Here is a 20092-nt window from a genome sequence, read left to right as displayed (position 1 = left end):
CTATAAGTTAAAATTGTTGCAATAGTAACTTAAAAGTGTTAAATTATTGCATCAACAATAATAAGTTGCAATAACTTATAATTTTCAACTGCAATAGAAGTTTTAATATATTAGGAAAAATTGTTGCAATAACTTAAAATGAAAGAATCATTGCAATAAATTGATACTAATTGTTTTTGCAATCTATTGCAATGAAAATTTTGAATTAATAACTTATTGCATTGAAGTTACCATCAGGGCTGGCTCAATAACTTTTGGGGCCTTAGGCGAAAATTTTAAATGGGGCCTTTTTATAATTAAATATTAATCAAATAATATATATATATATATATATATATATTGAATTTTTTTATTTAAAATCTATTTTTCTTGCCTTTTGAGATGCAAAATTACTAATTAAGTTTTTGTATTTAAGTTCTTCTAACATTTCTTTTTCAATTGATAATATAGCTAATCCATTTAATCTTTCTTGTGACATAGTAGACCTTAAATAAGATTTTATTAATTTTAATTTTGAAAAACTTCTTTCTGCAGATGCAACTGTAACAGGTATTGTTAGTAATATTCTATAAGCAATATATGCATTTGGAAAAGAATCTAGTCTTTTTAAATAATTAAGTACATTAATTGGAGTATTTTCATCTATTTGCACAACTTCTTTTAAAATTTTTAGTTCTGAAAATAAATCTAAGCCATCAATATCATAATAAACATCATGTTTGAGAAAACTTTCAAGATTAAGACAATATTTTCATATCCGGATAAATATTTTCTAGTAGACATTTATAATAAGAAAATATTTACAGATAAATAAAACACAATTTTATAATTAAAAATGATAATTTAACTAAAAATAAAATTTAAAGTATAGAATAATAGAACCTGGTTATTGCAATTTTTCTAAAGTCGTGACCACTTTAAAACTTAAACCTGAACAAATAAAAATTAATTTAATACATAATTTAATAAATTAATGTCACTATAATACAAATGAATTGATATGATACACATCAAATTATTAATTGGTACAATAATTTATAATAATATTGTAAAGTGTTACTGTATCAGATTAAAAAAAGAAAAAAGAAAAAAGAAAGAAAGGGTAAGTAACCGGCCAGCCTGTACACTACATCCTATGGCTAAGCTTTAAACAAAAAATGTGTCCTATCATTTTATCAATTGCCAGAAATGTCCAAAGTCCAAACAGGGGCTGAGGCAGAAAAGTTATCATAGAAAAAAGTGAAAACATGTCCCTTCCCATCAAATTATTGTACGGCAGTGAAAGTGTAAAACAAACAAAATATATATATAATTTAAGTTAAATAAATTGAAGACAAAGAGAAAGAGGGGAACTGGGCAAGACAAAGAGAAAGAGATTTTCGGAAAGACAAAGAGAAAGAGGGGAACTAGGAAGAACTGAAGAGTGAAGAATAATACCTCTTGTGGCTGTCGACTGATATGCTGAATCATCAAAGAAAAATTTCAAGCCAGACTGATTGACTGAGTTTATAGAAAAAGATCAAGAATCAAGGTGAAGATAAAGAAAAGAAAGGTGAGTCCGTAAGAATAGATGGAGAGGCAGAGAGATAGAGAGATGAGAGGTTTTTTTTTTTTTTTTTTTGAAATTTATAATCTCTATTTTAGCATATTTCAAGACAATTACGTTGTATTATTAATAAATTTGTCTGCTATTAATTTTAATTTTAGCATATTTCAAGAATGAATTAATAAATTTGTCTCCTAAAATTTAATTTGGTTGGCTGAAGTTTGACTATTTTTATTTTTTCCATTTTAATCTTTTGCATTTTAGAATATAATGTGGCCTTTTTAATGCATTTTATTGACCAATCAAAGTACTTAAATTTTTTTTAATTAAAATATANAAATTATATATATATATAATTTATTTATATATTTTAATTAAAAAAAATTTAAGTACTTTATTGGTCAATAAAATGCATTAAAAAGGCCACATTATATTCTAAAATGCAAAAGATTAAAATGGAAAAAATAAAAATAGTCAAACTTCAGCCAACCAAATTAAATTTTAGGAGACAAATTTATTAATTCATTCTTGAAATATGCTAAAATTAAAATTAATAGCAGACAAATTTATTAATAATACAAGTAATTGTCTTGAAATATGCTAAAATAGAGATTATAAATTTCAAAAAAAAAAAAAAAAAAACCTCTCACTCTCTATCTCTCTGCCTCTCCATCTATTCTTACGGACTCACCTTTCTTTTCTTTATCTTCACCTTGATTCTTGATCTTTTTCTATAAACTCAGTCAATCAGTCTGGCTTGAAATTTTTCTTTGATGATTCAGCATATCAGTCGGCACACCACAAGAGGTATTATTCTTCACTCTTCAGTTCTTCCTAGTTCCCCTCTTTCTCTTTGTCTTTCCGAAAATCTCTTTCTCTTTGTCTTTCCCAGTTCCCCTTTTCTCTTTGTCTTCAATTTATTTAACTTAAATTATATATATATTTTGTTTGTTTTACACTTTCACTGCCGTACAATAATTTGATGGGAAGGGACATGTTTTCACTTTTTTCTATGATAACTTTTCTGCCTCAGCCCCTGTTTGGAATTTGGACCTTTCTGGCAATTGATAAATGATAGGACACATTTTTTGTTTAAAGCTTAGCCATAGGATGTGTGTACAGGCTGGCCGGTTACTTACCCTTTCTTTTTTTTTCTTTTTTTTTTTTTAATCTGATACAGTAACACTTTACAATATTATTATAAATTATTGTACCAATTAATAATTTGATGTGTATCATATCAATTCATTTGTATTATAGTGACATTAATTTATTAAATTATGTATTAAATTAATTTTTATTTGTCAGGTTTAAGTTTTAAAGTGGTCACGACTTTAGAAAAATTGCAATAACCAGGTTCTATTATTCTATACTTTAAATTTTATTTTTAGTTAAATTATCATTTTTAATTATAAAATTGTGTTTTATTTATCTGTAAATATTTTCTTATTATAAATGTCTACTAGAAAATATTTATCCGGATATGAAAATATTGTCTTAATCTTGAAAGTTTTCTCAAACATGATGTTTATTATGATATTGATGGCTTAGATTTATTTTCAGAACTAAAAATTTTAAAAGAAGTTGTGCAAATAGATGAAAATACTCCAATTAATGTACTTAATTATTTAAAAAGACTAGATTCTTTTCCAAATGCATATATTGCTTATAGAATATTACTAACAATACCTGTTACAGTTGCATCTGCAGAAAGAAGTTTTTCAAAATTAAAATTAATAAAATCTTATTAAGGTCTACTATGTCACAAGAAAGATTAAATGGATTAGCTATATTATCAATTGAAAAAGAAATGTTAGAAGAACTTAAATACAAAAACTTAATTAGTAATTTTGCATTTCAAAAGGCAAGAAAAATAGATTTTAAATAAAAAAATTCAATATATATATATATATATATATATATTTGATTAATATTTTATTATAAAAAGGCCCCATTTAAAATTTTCGCCTAAGGCCCCAAAAGTTTTGAGCCGCCCTGGTCTCATCAAGTGCATAAACAAATGCCTCCGTTTTTTTTTTACAAGTGGGGCCTTCTTTTATTTGGAGGCCTTAGGCGATTGCATCAGTTGCATCTACTGTTGAGCCGGCCCTGGATGAGACTATGATGTCTCCATATTAACCTGGGATACATTATCCAAATAAAAAATAATAATAATAAAGGGATGTATTGTATATGACTTGTATTAGCAGAGAGAGCATGGGTTCATTTGAATGATTAATGAAGCAAATAATTGCTTTGTTATCCTACTGTAGGGCTTTTGAATTTTGGGTTTAACTTTAACTTCTGAGTGGTTTATGATAGTGTAATTTTTAGGGAGGTTTTGACACAATTTGTTGCTGATTAGTGATTATGTAGAATCAATATTATTGTATAAGCCTCCATGGTATTCTGACTAAACAGGGATATGTAATTTAAAATCAACAATGTAAGATAGCTGATGGTCTTGGAATCAATTAATCAAATGGATCCCCCCTCCTCTCACTTTCTCTCTCTTAAAATAAGGGGTGAAAGGGGGAGGTGGGGTTCAATCCTGTATTATATGTGCGTTGTATGGGTGATGGAACCAGTTATAGCATGCTGATTTTGCAGGTTTGTGATGAACTTGAAGATTTGATGGAAGAAGGGGGGAACATTGTAGACTACCATGGTTGTGATTTCTTTCTTGAGCTATGGTTTGATCAAGTAGTTGTGCTTTAGACTGACAACACAGTGTTGTATGATCGCTTGAGTAGGAGGTAGTGCCAGCTTTACTTTCTTCCTTGTCACTTGATCTTTAACTTGTTTTTCGATCCCTCCCTCTAAGCTTATCGCCTCAAATTAAATTTATGTGCCAGAGGTTACACAGGTTCAAAGCTCTCAAACAATATTGAGTGTGAAATCTTTCAAGTTCTGCTCCAAGAGGCGAAAGAAAGCTATCCAGAAGACATTGTGGTGGCATTAAAGAGCGATACCATTGAAGACATTACCAGAAATGTTGCAAGTTTAACGGATTGGGTGGGAAGTTGGCATCCTGCTACCTAGTCGCGTCACATCAGATCGTCTCTCCTCTCTGTCCTAAGTTCTTTTGCTATGTAATTCTAGTTATCCTGGACACTAGTCCCTGCTTGAGTAGGTTTCGGTATCATGGTTTGCTTGAAGCAGATTTTGGCAATGATGTTGATAAGCCTATAAAGTTTTCTTCAGATTAAACTCATAGCTGTTGTATAAGATACTATTTTATATAGCAAATGTTTTGGAGTATTTAATATTCTGTGACCTAATTTAGATTTTTCATTTCAGTTAATGAGTTGCAATGTTTACTCTTACAATGAAGAGCATGACTCAAAAGGATGGTTTATTCTCTAGTTGGTGAAAAGAAATTTGTTATGTGGGATCTGTTAGTTCTATTTATACGAAATGTCATGTAGCTAGATTGTGCATAGGAATGCCCTTTGTGTTCTTGCTATTGGATTGATCTCCCAAGTTCACCTGAGATTGAAACTCAAAGCCATTTTATATACACAAATCTTCTTCTTCTTCTTTGGCTGAGTTTATTAACCCTTCAACTAAAAGTCATTTATGAATAACTTAAGCAGCGTTTGGATTTAGATGAAAAGAAGCGCGTTTGCGTTTGTGTTTCTTTTTTTTTTACTAGAAGCCTGTGAACACAGACCTGCCAGTGGGTCTCGTGCACTATGCACGGGACCCACTACCACTTTGAACGTCCACACATTGCATTGGAATGGCAATGTTCAGTGAGTCCCGTGCACTATTCACGCAATCTACAAACCTCTTTTTTTCAAAAATTTTTTCATTAAAAATAGGTTCTATGACACTATTCACATATTTAAAAATTATTACCGTGTTTATTGTAAACCTTATATTGTCATTTGAGTTTTCTACATTGATTTTTTTTTTTTTTTTATCATGTGGAAAGTATACTTGGAGCGGATAAAACTTTTTCTAAGAGGGACTTAATTATATTTTAATGAGACACTTGACCAAAAAGCAACCAAATACAAGTAAAAGTGGGTAGATGGAAAATAGCCTGATGATGTTGTATATGTTTGCTATCTTGTAATTTCCGGTAGCTTATTTGCTAAATATGAGACAAAATTTATAATTTTTTATAGTTTTTTGTACTAAATGTGACAAAAACAAATAAATTTAGTTTATTTAAAAAAAAGATTTGTAATTAAAAAAAAAAACTAAGACAAAAAGCAAAAAAATAAAAAAAGCAAAAAGCTTTTTGCCAAAGGACAATGTTTAGTTCTTTAAATGAGGGGGATCTAAATTCAAATAGCCCCTCTTTCCAAAAAAAAAAAAATTCAAATAGGCCCAGAGATCTAGCCTGTTCTCTCTATAAAATTTGTAAAACGAATATTATTATTATTATATAAATTGACATTGTTTTGAAAAATCTAGTTTGTTTTTAAAAAACAAGATTTTAAGTGTTGCAATATTTTAATAAATATATTAGATCTCCAAAACAACTTCAAAATGATGTCAATTTAAATAATTAATATTAAATATTATTGTGGGGGATAAAAGGATCAAGCCCAAATTAACGGGCCGAACACCCACGAGAGAACTGTTTCACATCCGAAGAGAAGGATGAGTAGAATGCAAGGTCCAGATTGGAGCGGAATCCTCTGGGCAGAGGGTCATTGCTTTCCGAGGAGGATGTCTCCAGTCCGAGGAGGACATCTTCTGTCCGAGAAGGAAGTTTTACCCTGGTATGATAGCGGAGACTAATTGAGCCGGAGAAAGGCCTGGTTGATCGTCCGAGGAGCCCACCTGATCAAGATAAGCTCAAAGCACACTCAAAAACGAACCACCGGCAGTAGTCCACAGCAGGCAAAAAAAAAAAAAAAAAAAAACCCAAATCTCCAAGTCAGGTATCCAATATCCACGAGCAAGCACTCCGATCGACGGCGTGGGTCTAAGGTTGATCGGCGGCAACACCCACACCCACCACCACGAAACCCACCCGAGCCACCCACTGATGCCGACGAAACCAGCCACAGCCCACTGATGCCGACGAGAGAGTTGAGAGAGAGCAAGGTGAGAGTTGAGAGATGATCAGAGTTGAGAGAGAGGTAATATTTTAATGGGGCAGAAAATAAAAAATTATTATTATTTTTAGCTCTCATGAACAGTGCACATCTATTTAAAGATGTGTACTGTAGCAATGGAGTTAAAAAAAATAGATTTAGCTCCACTACTGTAGCTTGGTTTTAGTATTTGAAGAGCTAAAATATTACTATATAGCAATATAGCACCACTGCTGTGAGTGCTCTAACAGGTTTGCATTATAAAGTTCCCAGAAACGTAATGATGTGCTGATAAAAACGTTTTAAAAAGTTTTTTTTTTTTTTTTAAAGAAAGAAAACGTTATAAAAAGTCGAGTGGCGTTTCACGAGCCGTGCAGCTTTTATGCTCTCCTCGGGAGTTGGGACGTTGACGGTTGACCACTTTCCCTTTATATCTAAACAGTAAACACGGGAGGATATTTACCGATTACCCAGCACTCTCTTTGATTCTGACTCAGATAATATAGTTGACTATATCCAGGGAATTGTCCCGAATGCCCCTTAAGATGTAAAACCATCATACTCTTTGAGAATAACTACTCTTTTTTAAATTAGCTATAAGAAACTTGCCGTAAGAAACAATCTTATGAATATGGATAATTATTGTATTGTGATATTTTTTATTTATAGTAATAAATATTATTATTTTTAATATCATATTAATTTAATGTACCAATCATGCTTTTAGTGTTTTAGATATATAATATATTTGTGAGTTTCAGTTAACTCAATTGATAAAATTTCTGATCATTGAATAAAGGCGAAAATGCACTTTTGGTCCCTACATTTTGGACCTATTCTCAATTTGGTCCCTAAATTGATTTAGCTCCTAAGTCAGTCCCTGATTTTTAAAAATCGTTTTTAAAATAGTCCTTGCCGTCAACCTAGTGACAGAAAATGCTGAGGTGGCAAACGGAATACACTGTTTGCTGACGTGGCTAATAAAATAATAAAAAAAATATATATTTAACATTTTTTTAATGCCATGTCAGCATTTTCTGAATTAAAAAAAGCCACGTCAGTTTAATTAAAAAAATAAAAATAATTTATATTTTTCAATTTCAATTTAATTCAAACTAAATTTAAAAAAAAAACTTTTAAATCTAATATTATTATTATTATTATTATTGCTTTCATTATTTTTAAGGAGAGAAGAACACAAGAACTTGTTCTTCAAGTGCTTTGAATCCAAAACAATCAAACCCACAACAAGAGCACAATTAAACCCAGAACAATGCAAAATTTTATACTAAATCCCTATCCTCAACCGAAACCTCTAGAACACGAAAAAATCATCAAACCCAAACCCACATAAGAAAACCATCCCAGAAAAATCATCAAACCTCCAACCCAGAAAAATGTCAAACCCATAAACCTCCAACCCAGAACATGAACTTCATTCTTCACGTTTTTCTCCAAATCAAGACAAACCCAATTGACTAACCCACTCAAAATCAATCTCAGCACAAAAAATCCATACCCACAAACTGAAACCACCACCAACAACCAAAACAACCACCACAATCACCCACACCACCAACCACAACAACCACAAATCACCACCANGTTTGACTCTCGGCAGTGGGTGGTGCTAGGTTGATCGGCGGTGAGTTTTGGTGGTGATTTGTGTTGTTGTGGTTGGTGGTGTGGGTGATTGTGGTGTTGTTGTGGTTGTTGGTGGTGGTTTCAGTTTGTGGGTATGGATTTTTTGTGCTGAGATTGGATTTGAGTGGGTTAGTCAATTGGGTTTGTCTTGATTTGGAGAAAAACGTGAAGAATGAAGTTCATGTTCTGGGTTGGAGTTTATGGGTTTGACATTTTTCTGGGTTGGAGGTTTGATGATTTTTCTGGAGAAGAGAGAGAGAGGGAGTTTGAAATTAGTGGCAGAGAGTGTAGAAGATTTGTTTTTTAAGTTGATGAGGTTAACCAAAAACAAAAACAAAAAGAATTAAAACGTTTCTGAATTTTTATTTTTTAAGAAATGATTTTAGTTTAAATTAGATTTAAGGTTTTTTTTTTAAATTTAATTTACATTTTTTTTTAAATTTTCTCTGGATTTTTTTATTAATTTAAATGGTGACATGGCATTAAAAAAATGTTAAATATATTTTTTTATTATTATTTTATTAGCCACATCAGCAAACAGTAGATTCCGTTTGCCACCTCAGCATTTTCTGTCACTGAGTTGACGCCAAGGACTATTTTAAAAACGATTTTTAAAAATCAGGGACTGACTTAGGAGCTAAATCAATTTAGGGACCAAATTGAGAATAGGTCCAAAATGTAGGGACCAAAAGTGCATTTTCGCCTTGAATAAAAGATTTGGAGTTCAATTCCGGACTAGACCAAAAATTAATTGGTATTTTAATCTAATGATAAAGAGCATCAACAAAACAAGACGCCATAGGTTGAAATTCTCTATAAAAAAATATATAATATATTTACCATATGTGAATTATAGATATCAGATGTAATATGTTGAAATTCTCTAAAAAGCTATATATAATATATTTACCATATATAAATTCTAGATCTATATATTATGAGTGCGATGATTTATGCATTCAAAATATTAGATTCTTGATCATGTTTAGCACAATATTATAAATATGAAGAAAAAAAAAATGGAACCATCACTATGATAGTGATGTCAAGTTCATTTAAACTTAGATATCGTTAGTTTGTTTTTTGTTTTTTGTTTTTTTTTTAATTATTTAATCTTTCATTCAAGTTTCAACTATAAAAGTCAAGCTGGGCAAACTTTTTAGTATAGAGAAGAAGACCACACGGTCATTATCTCGTGGTCTCGTGTGTGTTTAAATTAATTGAGTCAGGTTATAATCATAATCCTAAGCTCACCATCTTAAAGATAACAAATAAATATCCATCATTACACCATTTCTCTTTTGATGTGTTTGAAAGGGGCTCACTTATCGTGATTGAAGCTTTCAGCATCCTTAAGTCAATTCATCTGATTTTCGTCCCCCCCCCTTTTTTTTTTTTTTTTTCTTTTTTTGTCATTTATTTTAGCTTCTTCAATCCCTACTTGTTGGACTATTGCTTTGTAACGAGAACATTACCGCTTAGCTCATCTCATTGTAAGTGGGATAGGCCATAAATATTTTCTTCTTTCCTGATTTGATATCTTTTGCGTGCTCAGAGAGGGTTTAAGCCCTCTCGCCTTTTGCTTGGTTAATCCTATCTTTACTAATCCCCCCTCCCCCAAAAAAAAAAAACTTTTTTGACCCTATTGAGTTGGAAGCTTTCATAATTCTCATTTGAGCCACATTAAAATTACTTTTTACTTATCACTAATAATTGTCACATTAGCAAATATTAGATTTTTTGTGTCTCTAAACTTTCTCCTAGCACAAATGTGCTTGAATTGCTAGAACTTTATTGGTGGTGTGTAGAGGATTTGCAAATACTGAAGTTTGAGGAGGCAATGACAATTTGTATGTGTATATATATAGATATTCTGGTTAGTTTCCATCCCACTATATTATTGAGTTGGAGGACTACTTGACATAGTTGACATGATCTACTTGATGTGTCAAATAATTTATAAAACAACTAAGTAGACATAGTGTTTATTTTATTCTATGAGGGAAATTCTCATTGTTAGTAACCTAACCATAAAATAAACACTAATAAATTCACGTCTTATTATGTCTTTTAATTCATATTAATATAATAATAACAATTAGTCAATGCATCCGCATATTGATTGGCTTCACGGTAAGAATGAATCACGTACTTGTTTGGGATTTCCTTCAAGAGGTTCCTGCAATCAATGTGTGGAGACTTTGTTAGCTTTTGATAAAGCTAGTATGCATTGTAATAGACTTGTGAATTCTTAGTTTAATGTTATCTCATGGTTTACCAAAAAAAAAATTAGCCTCATAGTATGCACTTCGTGCGTGCGATGAGACTCTTTTTTATTTTGGATTTAGTGTCATAATTTTCTTTATTTTGAGGTATTTTGGGCATCAAAAAAAGGGAATCTAAACAGGGAAATCTCTTTAAATAGTACTAATATAGATATAGAAAAAAAAAATATATATATATATATATATATAATAGAGTCATTTTTTTTAAATGGTTGTTTTATTTTGAAATTTGAATTTAACAAAGAAAAGTGGATGGCCCATAAAAAGAAAGAAAGAAAGAAAAAAAAAACTACTTTTTAAAACCTATGTAAAATTTAGGGGTTTTTAAAATTGTAATTTGACATGTCTAACTTTATTATTTAACTTTCTAAATAGATGAATTTTAAGGTATTTTGGACATCCAAAAATAGGAATCCAAACATAAAAATCTCTTTAAATAGTAATATAAATGTTATAATAATAATAGTAAAGTTGTCTTTTAGTATTCCCTGTATATATTTTTTTTTGAAAGGGGTACTCCCTATATTATATATGTATGTATATACATAATTTGTTTTTAGAAGACGGTATACATATTTCTGCTAATTTAATTTGTCCATGTGGTCAAAAATATATGTATAAACATTTTTTTTTCCCAAACTCCTAGTATCCATTATTCCATATTCTTAATGTAGATTCTTATTTTTTTTTACTTATTTCTAAGAATCTTATACGAACTACTTGGAATTTATTTTTTCTAAAATATTAATAGATTTATAAACACAATATTAAGTCATTTTATTACGAGAATCCACATTATCACAAAAAACTTGGCTTGGACTAATTAAAATTATAATACATGTTCATTTTGACACACGATTTAAAAAAGCAAACATATGTTATAAGCCTATAAATCTGGTGCACCTGAACCCAAACCCAAGGATGAGAATCTAGGATACCCATATATTCTTCTAAAAAAAAAACCCATATTTGATTCCCTAAAAATATGGAAATAATTTATATAGAAAATCAATCATAAAGCATAACCTCGTGCCACAAACACCTCTATTGCTTGACTAATTCTTAACCTCTTGTCTAATTAGGGGTTGGGAAAAAAGTCAAAACTCCAAAAAAAAAGCAAGAGCTCTTGTAAACTTGCAAGTAAGAGGGTATTTTAGTAGTTTCGATGAGTACACAGTACTGGGATCCACACACTGTTCCACCATCTCCAACGGTGTGTGGCGTCTTGCTATTAACCGTGAAAAATCCTTTTAGACTGATTCCCAACGCAACCTTTTTTTTTTTCCAAATTTCTATAGCGGAATCAAATCCCTATCACATCAACCTTCTCTCTCGCTCTAAACTCACCGTATGGCAGCAAGAGCTCGCCTGAGCCGGCCAATAGGCGCCGTTGCAATCGCCGCCGCAGCCGGAGGCGGAATCCTTCTCTTCGGGCCGACGTTCTCTGCCAGCGATCGCGGTGAAGTTGGGGCCCACATATCGGCAATTCGGCAGAGGATCACCGACCCCAACGTCGTCGTTCCGTCCAGGGCGACTCAGGCCTCTGCGCTGATCGGCGCCAACTCCGCCAACCCGCTCGACATGCTCGTTATCGGCGGCGGCGCCACCGGCTCCGGCGTCGCACTCGACGCCGTCACGCGTGGACTCCGAGTCGGGCTCGTCGAGCGCGAGGATTTCGCTTCCGGCACGTCCTCAAGGTCCACCAAGCTCATTCACGGAGGTACGTACGTATTCGTTACATGTATGAGTATATTGATACGTATTCGAATATCGGTTTATGTTTGTGTAAATGTACTTTGACTAATTGAATTGCTAGCGTTTTTTATTTTTTATTTTTACTTTATAGGCTTTTTTTGTGATTCTACTGATATGGTCTGTTTTTGAACTTATTTTTTTCTTCGGTTTTAAATATTGAATTCCCTGTGTGGAGTTGTTATCATGATTGGAAATTGCGTTGCTCTGCACTTGAATTCGCATGGTTATGGACTTTTTATGATTGAACAGAATGTTTGGTTGTTCAGCTTGATCATATGGGTTAGAATCAATGCGTTTGTATAAGCCGTTGCAAAACGGTGTTTTTGGTTTAAAATGAATGGGGTTTTGAGATTTCAAAACTCACTTTTAGGCTCCCAAACTTCTAACCAAACGGACCCATATATATATATGTGTGTGTGTGTGTGAATATTTAGTTATTGGCATTGGCAAAAAATTGATGTGGAAATTTTTTTTAGTAATATATATATATATATATATATATTTTTTTTTTTTCAATAATAGTTTTCTTTTAGGTTGGAGCTAATCATTTGTCTGTATTTGTTTGTATAACTTTTAGGGGTACGTTATTTGGAGAAAGCTGTGTTTAATCTTGACTATGGGCAACTGAAGTTGGTATTCCACGCACTTGAGGAGCGTAAACAGCTTATTGAAAATGCGCCACACCTATGCCATGCTTTACCATGCATGACACCATGTTTTGAATGGTTTGACGTGGTATATTACTGGGCAGGCTTGAAAATGTACGATTTGGTAGCTGGACGACATCTGTTGCATTTGTCCAGATATTATTCTGCACAAGAGTCTAGTGAGCTCTTCCCCACACTTGCAAGGAAGGGTAAAGATAGAAACCTGAAGGGCACAGTGGTTTATTTTGATGGCCAGATGAATGACTCGAGACTTAATGTTGGAGTAGCATGCACTGCTGCAGTAGCTGGTGCAGCAGTGCTTAACCATGCAGAAGTTGTAGCATTTCTGAGGGATGAAGATGGCAAGCGGATAATTGGTGCACGAATCCGAGATAATTTATCAGGTACAGGAAGTACTTCCTGTCAACACTTGAGTTTTTTTATTTTTTTATTTTTTTTATTTTAATTTTTAATTTATTTTATAATTTGTTAGTTACAACAATGGGAGAGATGGGATTTGAACCCTGGTTCTCCCTGGGGAGGAGAGCAGACAATGCCATTAAATTACTAGGCTCTTGGCACTCTTGAGATATTCATCACCTTAATATTAATTGTTTTCACAATTTTTGTTTACCATGAAAACTTGTATGAACAATTTGATGACAAAACTTTACAATTATTTGTTTATCTGGCTGTTATTCTCTGTTCTCAAATTGGTAGTTTCTTGTTCTTGTAATCTGTATAGTGTATACATCAATTCAGTCCCCAAAATAATAAAGGGGTAAAACTAATAATTAAGTCTTGGGGAGGGACAAGTCAGCTTTGACTTCATTGTATTTTTTTGTTTGCTCATGTTTTATTGCTCTCCTACCAAAATCACTTGTTCTCTCATTTGCTCTAACATGACCATACATTCTATGTATGAACTAACCCATGCTGGCATTTACCCATCTGTTTTTTCTTCTGGCCTTTAGTATATTTGTTAGTGATGCACGCTAAGTTGTCTTGTATGAGTTGTATCTACTGTAACTAAATTTGGTTACTTCAATTGTTATCTTCCTTACTGCATTTCAAAGTGCACCAGGCAAAGAGTTTGATACCTATGCAAAAGTAATTGTCAATGCTGCTGGGCCATTTTGCGACTCTGTGAGGAAAATGGTTGATAAAGAAGCGCGGTCTATGATCTGTCCTAGCAGTGGTGTACATGTCGTTCTACCTGATTATTATTCACCTGAGGGAATGGGTTTAATTGTTCCTAAAACCAAGGATGGACGTGTTGTCTTCATGCTGCCATGGTTGGGACGAACAGTAGCTGGAACTACAGATTCCAACACTGACATTACATTGCTTCCAGAACCACATGAGGATGAGATTCAATTTATACTGGATGCCATCAGTGATTACCTTACTGTTAAGGTATGTTGCTGTTTCCATCATCATCCTCTCTTTGTGTCTATGTCCTCTATTTTCTTACCTGGCACATTCATTTTTAATTAAAAATTTCTTGATGTTTTTGCTGTTGTTTTTTCCTTCTCTTTTTTATTTTTATTTTTTTATTTTTTATTACTTTCGAAGTTCATTTTTGAATAGCTCCAATCTGTATTACTAAAATATTCTGAGTGGGAGTTAGGTGATATTGGTGTCTTAGGTTATGCACCTAATATGATTTTTTTTATGTTGATGGGCTTGTGGTGGTTTGAGTGCATTGCTAACACAATTACACTCAAATTTGACTAATTTTCAATGTTAAGAGATGTTTGAAATTTCAGAGATTGTTTACTATTAATGTTTTGGTGTGCTACTCCTTTTTCATATGGACTTCTTTGTCTATTGAAGGTCCATGACTCTACGTTGATATTTCACTGACTAAACCTACAAGCCATTGAAGGAATTATTGCTAATTGCTCCCTCTAGGTTTTCTTCTATTTGCTATTACTTGTGGTGATAAATTAATTCTGTGGAAGTGTAGGTAAGGCGAACAGATGTTCTCTCTGCATGGAGTGGTATACGCCCATTGGCAACGGATCCATCTGCAAAAAACACTGAGAGTATCTCCAGAGATCATGTTGTATGTGAAGATTATCCTGGTTTGGTCACAATTACGGGTGGGAAGTGGACTACTTACCGTAGGTAACCTTTGGCATAGTATACCTGAAATTTATTATTAATAAATTATTGGGAGGTGCACACTGGCTAAACTCATCTAAAGTGGTTTCTCTTTGATGCTCTTTCAATTACACACACACACACACAATAAGTTTGCTGTATGTAGTATGGTAATTGTGCCTACGATATGTATTTTTTTTTTTTTTTGATCCAGATATGATATTAATTTATTAGAAGTATTCTCAATGAATTTAATTTTAAAGTAAACCTTATTGATCTAGGCCTTTTAAGTCAATGCCTGTGTGCACATCCCCCCACTCCCCTCCCTGCACATTATACTTACTATTAGTACACTCAGCATGGCAGAAGATGCGGTTAATGCAGCTATAAAGTCTGGAAAGCTGAGCCCTACCAGCAAATGTATAACTCAATATTTGCGCATTATTGGTGGAGATGGATGGGATCCTTCATCATTTACAGTTCTTGCTCAACAATATGTACGCATGAAGAAGAATTTTAGTGGTAAAGTTGTTCCTGGTGTAATGGACACTGCAGTAGCAAAGCATCTTTCTCACGCATATGGAACAATGGCTGAACGAGTGGCTGCCATTGCTCAGGTTGGCTTGTCTTGCTATAATCTTTATTTTGTAGCTTTATCACTTAGGAGAAATTTTCTTAATCCTCTTTTTATAATTGCTTCACCATAAACTTTCCCCGTAAGAATGGGTGGAGAATGAGGTCATGGGGTTTAAAATGCACAATGAAGTGAAACTTCTAATAGTTGTCATGCAGTTTTACCACTGGCACTTCCTGCAGTATACTATACATGCTCAAATGCATTTGGAAGTAAAGAAAGAGTTTTGAATGGGATCTTACTCCTCTTAATAACCTTTAGAGCTAATTTTTCAATCCTTTTAAGGTTCTGCTTGGCAACAGGTTGATTTCTAATATAGCAATGCTCAAATTCAGATAAAGCAATGGGCATTCTCAAAACTTTTTAGTTCACTCTGTTGTTAATTTTTTTAATGAAAGGAATTTCTTAAAAATTGATCTTAAGTTTCATAGTGTAGTTTTTCCTTAGTCTATGTAGTTTTTTTGTTTGTATTATAGACAAATGATGTTTAACATTGCTTTGTGAAAGAATATATTATACATGTCACTGGAGGACCTCAAAATATTGACATTTTAGGTTCTGTATATAATTGTAAAGCTTGAAAGTTTAATATGTCTGCTTGGGCATGATACAGTGGCACATTGTTCACATCAAGTGTTAAATTGGTTTTTCCCCCCTTGTTAACTTCAGTTTGTGGATTTTGTCACCATCTTGAAACTCTTGTTGGCTAGCAAAACAGGTTTTGTGGTTGGTCCACATCTGATTTCCTTTGTGTTTTCAAAAAGAGAGAATTTATGTTAAGTTTTGATTTGTTTTATATTATTTCAATGATTTTTGCTGAAAAATCATTGAAATAATACATGGACTGAGTATTTTTCCATATTCTGTGCTAGAGACTTTTGCTATTATATAGTGTTTGGTTTTGGGGCATGTTGGTAACCCATCAATATTTAAGTGTGGGCTATGAGTCACATGGGCTTCAGATTTTTCGACCAGTTGATTTAGGAAATTAGATTTGAGATTGCACTTTAATGTACATGGTTGAAAGTGTCATCTGGAGACATTACGTTACTAATCCAGGGAAATTAGTATGATTTCATTTATTGAAATCTTGCCATGCCCTGTGTTTTCACCTTATCGGTATTACAAGAACAGATGCCTAAATCAAATTATAGTAGATGTGGTCCATCGTTCCTCATTGCTTAATGGTGTCTTTGGAGGGAGAGAAATAGTAGATGTTTTGAAGATATTGAGAGATCTATTTCGGACCTCAAGCTATTCTTTTTTAGAACTTTATTGGATTGGTTGTTTGCTTTTGAAAAACAATCATTCCCTTCTTTTATTGATTTCCTAGATTCATGCAATTTTTGTATTTGATTTGTTGACCCCTTGTACACTCCCTGTGTGCTAGGGTGTCTCCTTTTTGTTATCAATAAAACTTATTACTTATCAAAAAAAAAAAGTTATAGTAGATATCCTAAAGTAGTATTAAAGAAAAAGGGCTCATTCAATTCAGGCACTGTCATGGGCCTCATTATGTATTTTGTTTAGTTTTATGCCTTTGTAGCCCTTTTTATGCTGAATAAACTTGTAATGTCTCAAGATTTTAATTCAGCTATGATATATAGTACAAGATTGCATTTTGGTAGTGTGGTGGATACTGTTTCCTTGAACCCTATTGCTGTTATTTTTGGCACACTGTAATCCTTCTTTTTCCCTCTTTTGGTCAATAGAATGAACATCTGGGGAAGAGACTTGCCCATGGATATCCTTACCTAGAGGCAGAGGTTGCATACTGTGCTCGGCATGAATACTGTGAATCTGCTGTTGATTTCATTGCGAGGAGATCTAGGCTTGCTTTCCTTGACACTGATGCGGCAGGCCGGGCGTTGCCACGCATAATTGAGATATTGGCCGCGGAACACAATTGGGACAAGTCAAGGAAGAAAGAAGAGCTTGAGAAGGGTAAAGGATTTTTGGAGACTTTCAAGTCATCCAAGAATGCACAATTCCATGATGGAATTCACAAATAGTATATATATAAATGCTATTTTATTTGTTAATTTCATCAATAGTTTCAGAAGTACAACAACAACAACAAAGCTATAATCCCAAATCAATAGTTGTAGAAGTGCTGAATAAATATTGGTCATTCTTCATTGTGGTTCAGGATCTAGAAATAAAATTGTTCACCACAATTTTTCTATCCTTATTCTTGTGCAATAAAGTTTGCACGGCTATATTTCCCCCCCTTTTCCTGTTGAGAAGTTCATAGAACAGATGGGTGGAACTTTCATATATGTCATCCTTATGTTCAATTTATGCACAAATTTGTGGCACAACCTGCCAAAATAATGTTATTTTTCTCAAAATTAATTGATCCTCTTATGTTTCAGCCTTGTGCAAGATGTGCCTTTCAATACATGAATGTATAATATTTATGCTTTCCATTGATTGGAATTTGATAAAATAATTAGTAGTTATTTTCCTTTCTACATGATTATTAAAAATAATAAGTCACCTGATTAAAAAATACATGTGTCTATGAATGTTCTCCAAATTTGTTTGGAGCAAACTTCTTTCTTCTTTCTTTTTTATTATTTAATGTTATGTAAATTTTAAAATAAATACGTAAATGAGTTAACTCCATCTCTAGTTCGAGCGTGCACTATATTATAGAGCCGAGAGAGATTGGAAAAAATGGTTGCGTCTTTGAAATAATTACTAGGCAAAGTGGTGTATCAATTTGTGCATCCACCTAGTCTCTTTCTTGCAGTCTCTAACGCGGGTTCAGACAGTAGGTGCTCCGTATGTGTCGCGTGCTCTCTTTGGAACGGGGGAAAACTTGCACGGTGCAAAGTGGAGTAAGTCAAAGGCAGGACGAGATAGAAGTATTTTATCATTTCTAATGAGGTGGTTCAACGTAGGTGAGAAAAATATTAGATAAAAAATGGGCGGGACGAGATGAAAGTATTTTGTCATCCCTAATGGTGGTTCAACATATCCAACATTGCTGTCCTTACCTCTTAACAATGTTAAAATAATAAATAAAGACAATGACATGTTAATCAGATGATGATGATAAGGTGCATTATGTGTACATAATTTCAAATCTTAAATTGGTAAATTGCAAATTATGTATCATTGATCATTTAGACACAAAATGAAAAGTAATTATAAAATATTGATATTTGCTAAATCTTTTTGTGAACAATAGAAAAAGTCATTGGATGGAATCTTGTTTCTTTCTAGAATAGGAGGGGAAAATATTTTTGATAGGAAAGAATTCTCTTCGTTTCGTTAGAAATGAGAGAGCGCCTTTCATACTTCTAATTAAATATACTTATCCAAATAATAAAAATAATTTAAATTTTACAAATTTAAAGGTGTTTAGATTGTCATATTGATATATTTATCTATACTTATATAATATCTAAAAACTGAAGTGTAATTTATTATTGTTACGCTTCTTTAAACTACATCCACATAGCATTTCGGTCCGCATCAATCCATTCACTCTCACCTGTACTATACCACGGTATAGGGCCTTACTGTAGACAAATCATAGTGTGATCTTAACAACAATCCTGCCCATATTTAAGAGTGAACCTCTTTGCCACTAATCAAGCACCATGCCTCTCTTGTCAACCCCTTTTAAGAAAATCCTGAATTGGATTTGCAACTCTTAGAAATGGGTCTGCCTAGCACTTTATTGTTATTCATTATCCACCCATCTCATTTTTTCAGCCCAGTCCACCTTGTTGTCCAAACTCCAAAGCAACTTGTTGTCCACCTTCTCTTGAAAAGTTTGGTTCTTGAGATTTTTAGATTTTAATGACAGGGCAATTTGTATAATATTAGATCTTGGAATTAATCACTAATCCTAGTTGAGATATCAATTTACTATAGGCCAAAATAATATAAAATAGGATAAATTACAACTTGCCATATGTGGTTTGACCGAAATTTAAGTTGCTCATTTGTGGTTTGAAATTTGACACTTTACTCACTTAAGATTTGACAAAAATTTAAGTTACTTATGTATGATTTGAAATATCATGATGTAAGTGTTTTGTTGGATTCTTTTTAATTTAATTTGATCTTGTATTTTTTTTTAATGTTTTTTGTGTTCTTGGAAGAGAGAGACATAAAAGTGAAAAAAAAATACATATTTAGTCATGTTTTTAATAGAAGTGGATTACAGAACTCTAACTGAATAAACCTTAGGTAGTTAAAGTGTCAAATTTCAAACTACAAATAGACAACTTAAATTTCGGCCAAATCACGTATGGGTAAATTGTAATTTGCCCAATAAAATATTATAATTGGTGTTGTAAAAACATTGTGACCTCTTATCCCAAAAAAAAGAAAAAAAGAAGAAGAACGACTTGTAGTTTTATGTCAAAAGAAATCCCCTCCTAAAATATGAAATCCAAATCCAA

General features: G+C 32.7%; 1 protein-coding gene and 1 long non-coding RNA gene across 2 annotated transcripts; both read left to right on the top strand.

Moving 5' to 3' along the window:
- Window positions 1-1175: 1175 nt before the first annotated feature.
- On the top strand, window positions 1176-4812 carry LOC111994369 (uncharacterized). The gene is made up of 3 exons (XR_010631080.1): window positions 1176-1552; window positions 4157-4302; window positions 4402-4812. It is a non-coding gene; the product is annotated as an uncharacterized LOC111994369 (long non-coding RNA).
- A 6900-nt stretch (window positions 4813-11712) lies between these two features.
- On the top strand, window positions 11713-18049 carry LOC112023734 (glycerol-3-phosphate dehydrogenase SDP6, mitochondrial). The gene is made up of 6 exons (XM_065778976.1): window positions 11713-12249; window positions 12862-13335; window positions 14016-14347; window positions 14901-15061; window positions 15396-15654; window positions 17384-18049. Exons 1-6 carry the CDS (start codon window positions 11880-11882, stop codon window positions 17681-17683), a joined length of 1896 nt encoding a protein of 631 aa, XP_065635048.1. The 5' UTR covers window positions 11713-11879; the 3' UTR covers window positions 17684-18049.
- Window positions 18050-20092: the final 2043 nt, after the last annotated feature.

This window comes from Quercus suber, unplaced genomic scaffold, assembly GCF_002906115.3.
Source record: "Quercus suber isolate HL8 unplaced genomic scaffold, Cork oak 2.0 scaffold_195, whole genome shotgun sequence".
Taxonomy (NCBI): Eukaryota; Viridiplantae; Streptophyta; class Magnoliopsida; order Fagales; family Fagaceae; genus Quercus; species Quercus suber.
The sequence above is the reverse complement of the archived record's forward strand: the minus strand, read 5'-3'. Positions and strand labels throughout refer to the sequence as shown.

Coding starts and splice junctions, on each gene's coding strand:
- LOC112023734 (XM_065778976.1), top strand. CDS start 11,880: ATGGCAGCAAGAGCTCGCCTGAGCCGGCCAATAGGCGCCGTTGCAATC. Junction 15,062..15,395: donor AAGTGGACTACTTACCGTAG/GTAACCTTTGGC, acceptor TAGTACACTCAG/CATGGCAGAAGATGCGGTTA. Junction 15,655..17,383: donor GAGTGGCTGCCATTGCTCAG/GTTGGCTTGTCT, acceptor TTTGGTCAATAG/AATGAACATCTGGGGAAGAG.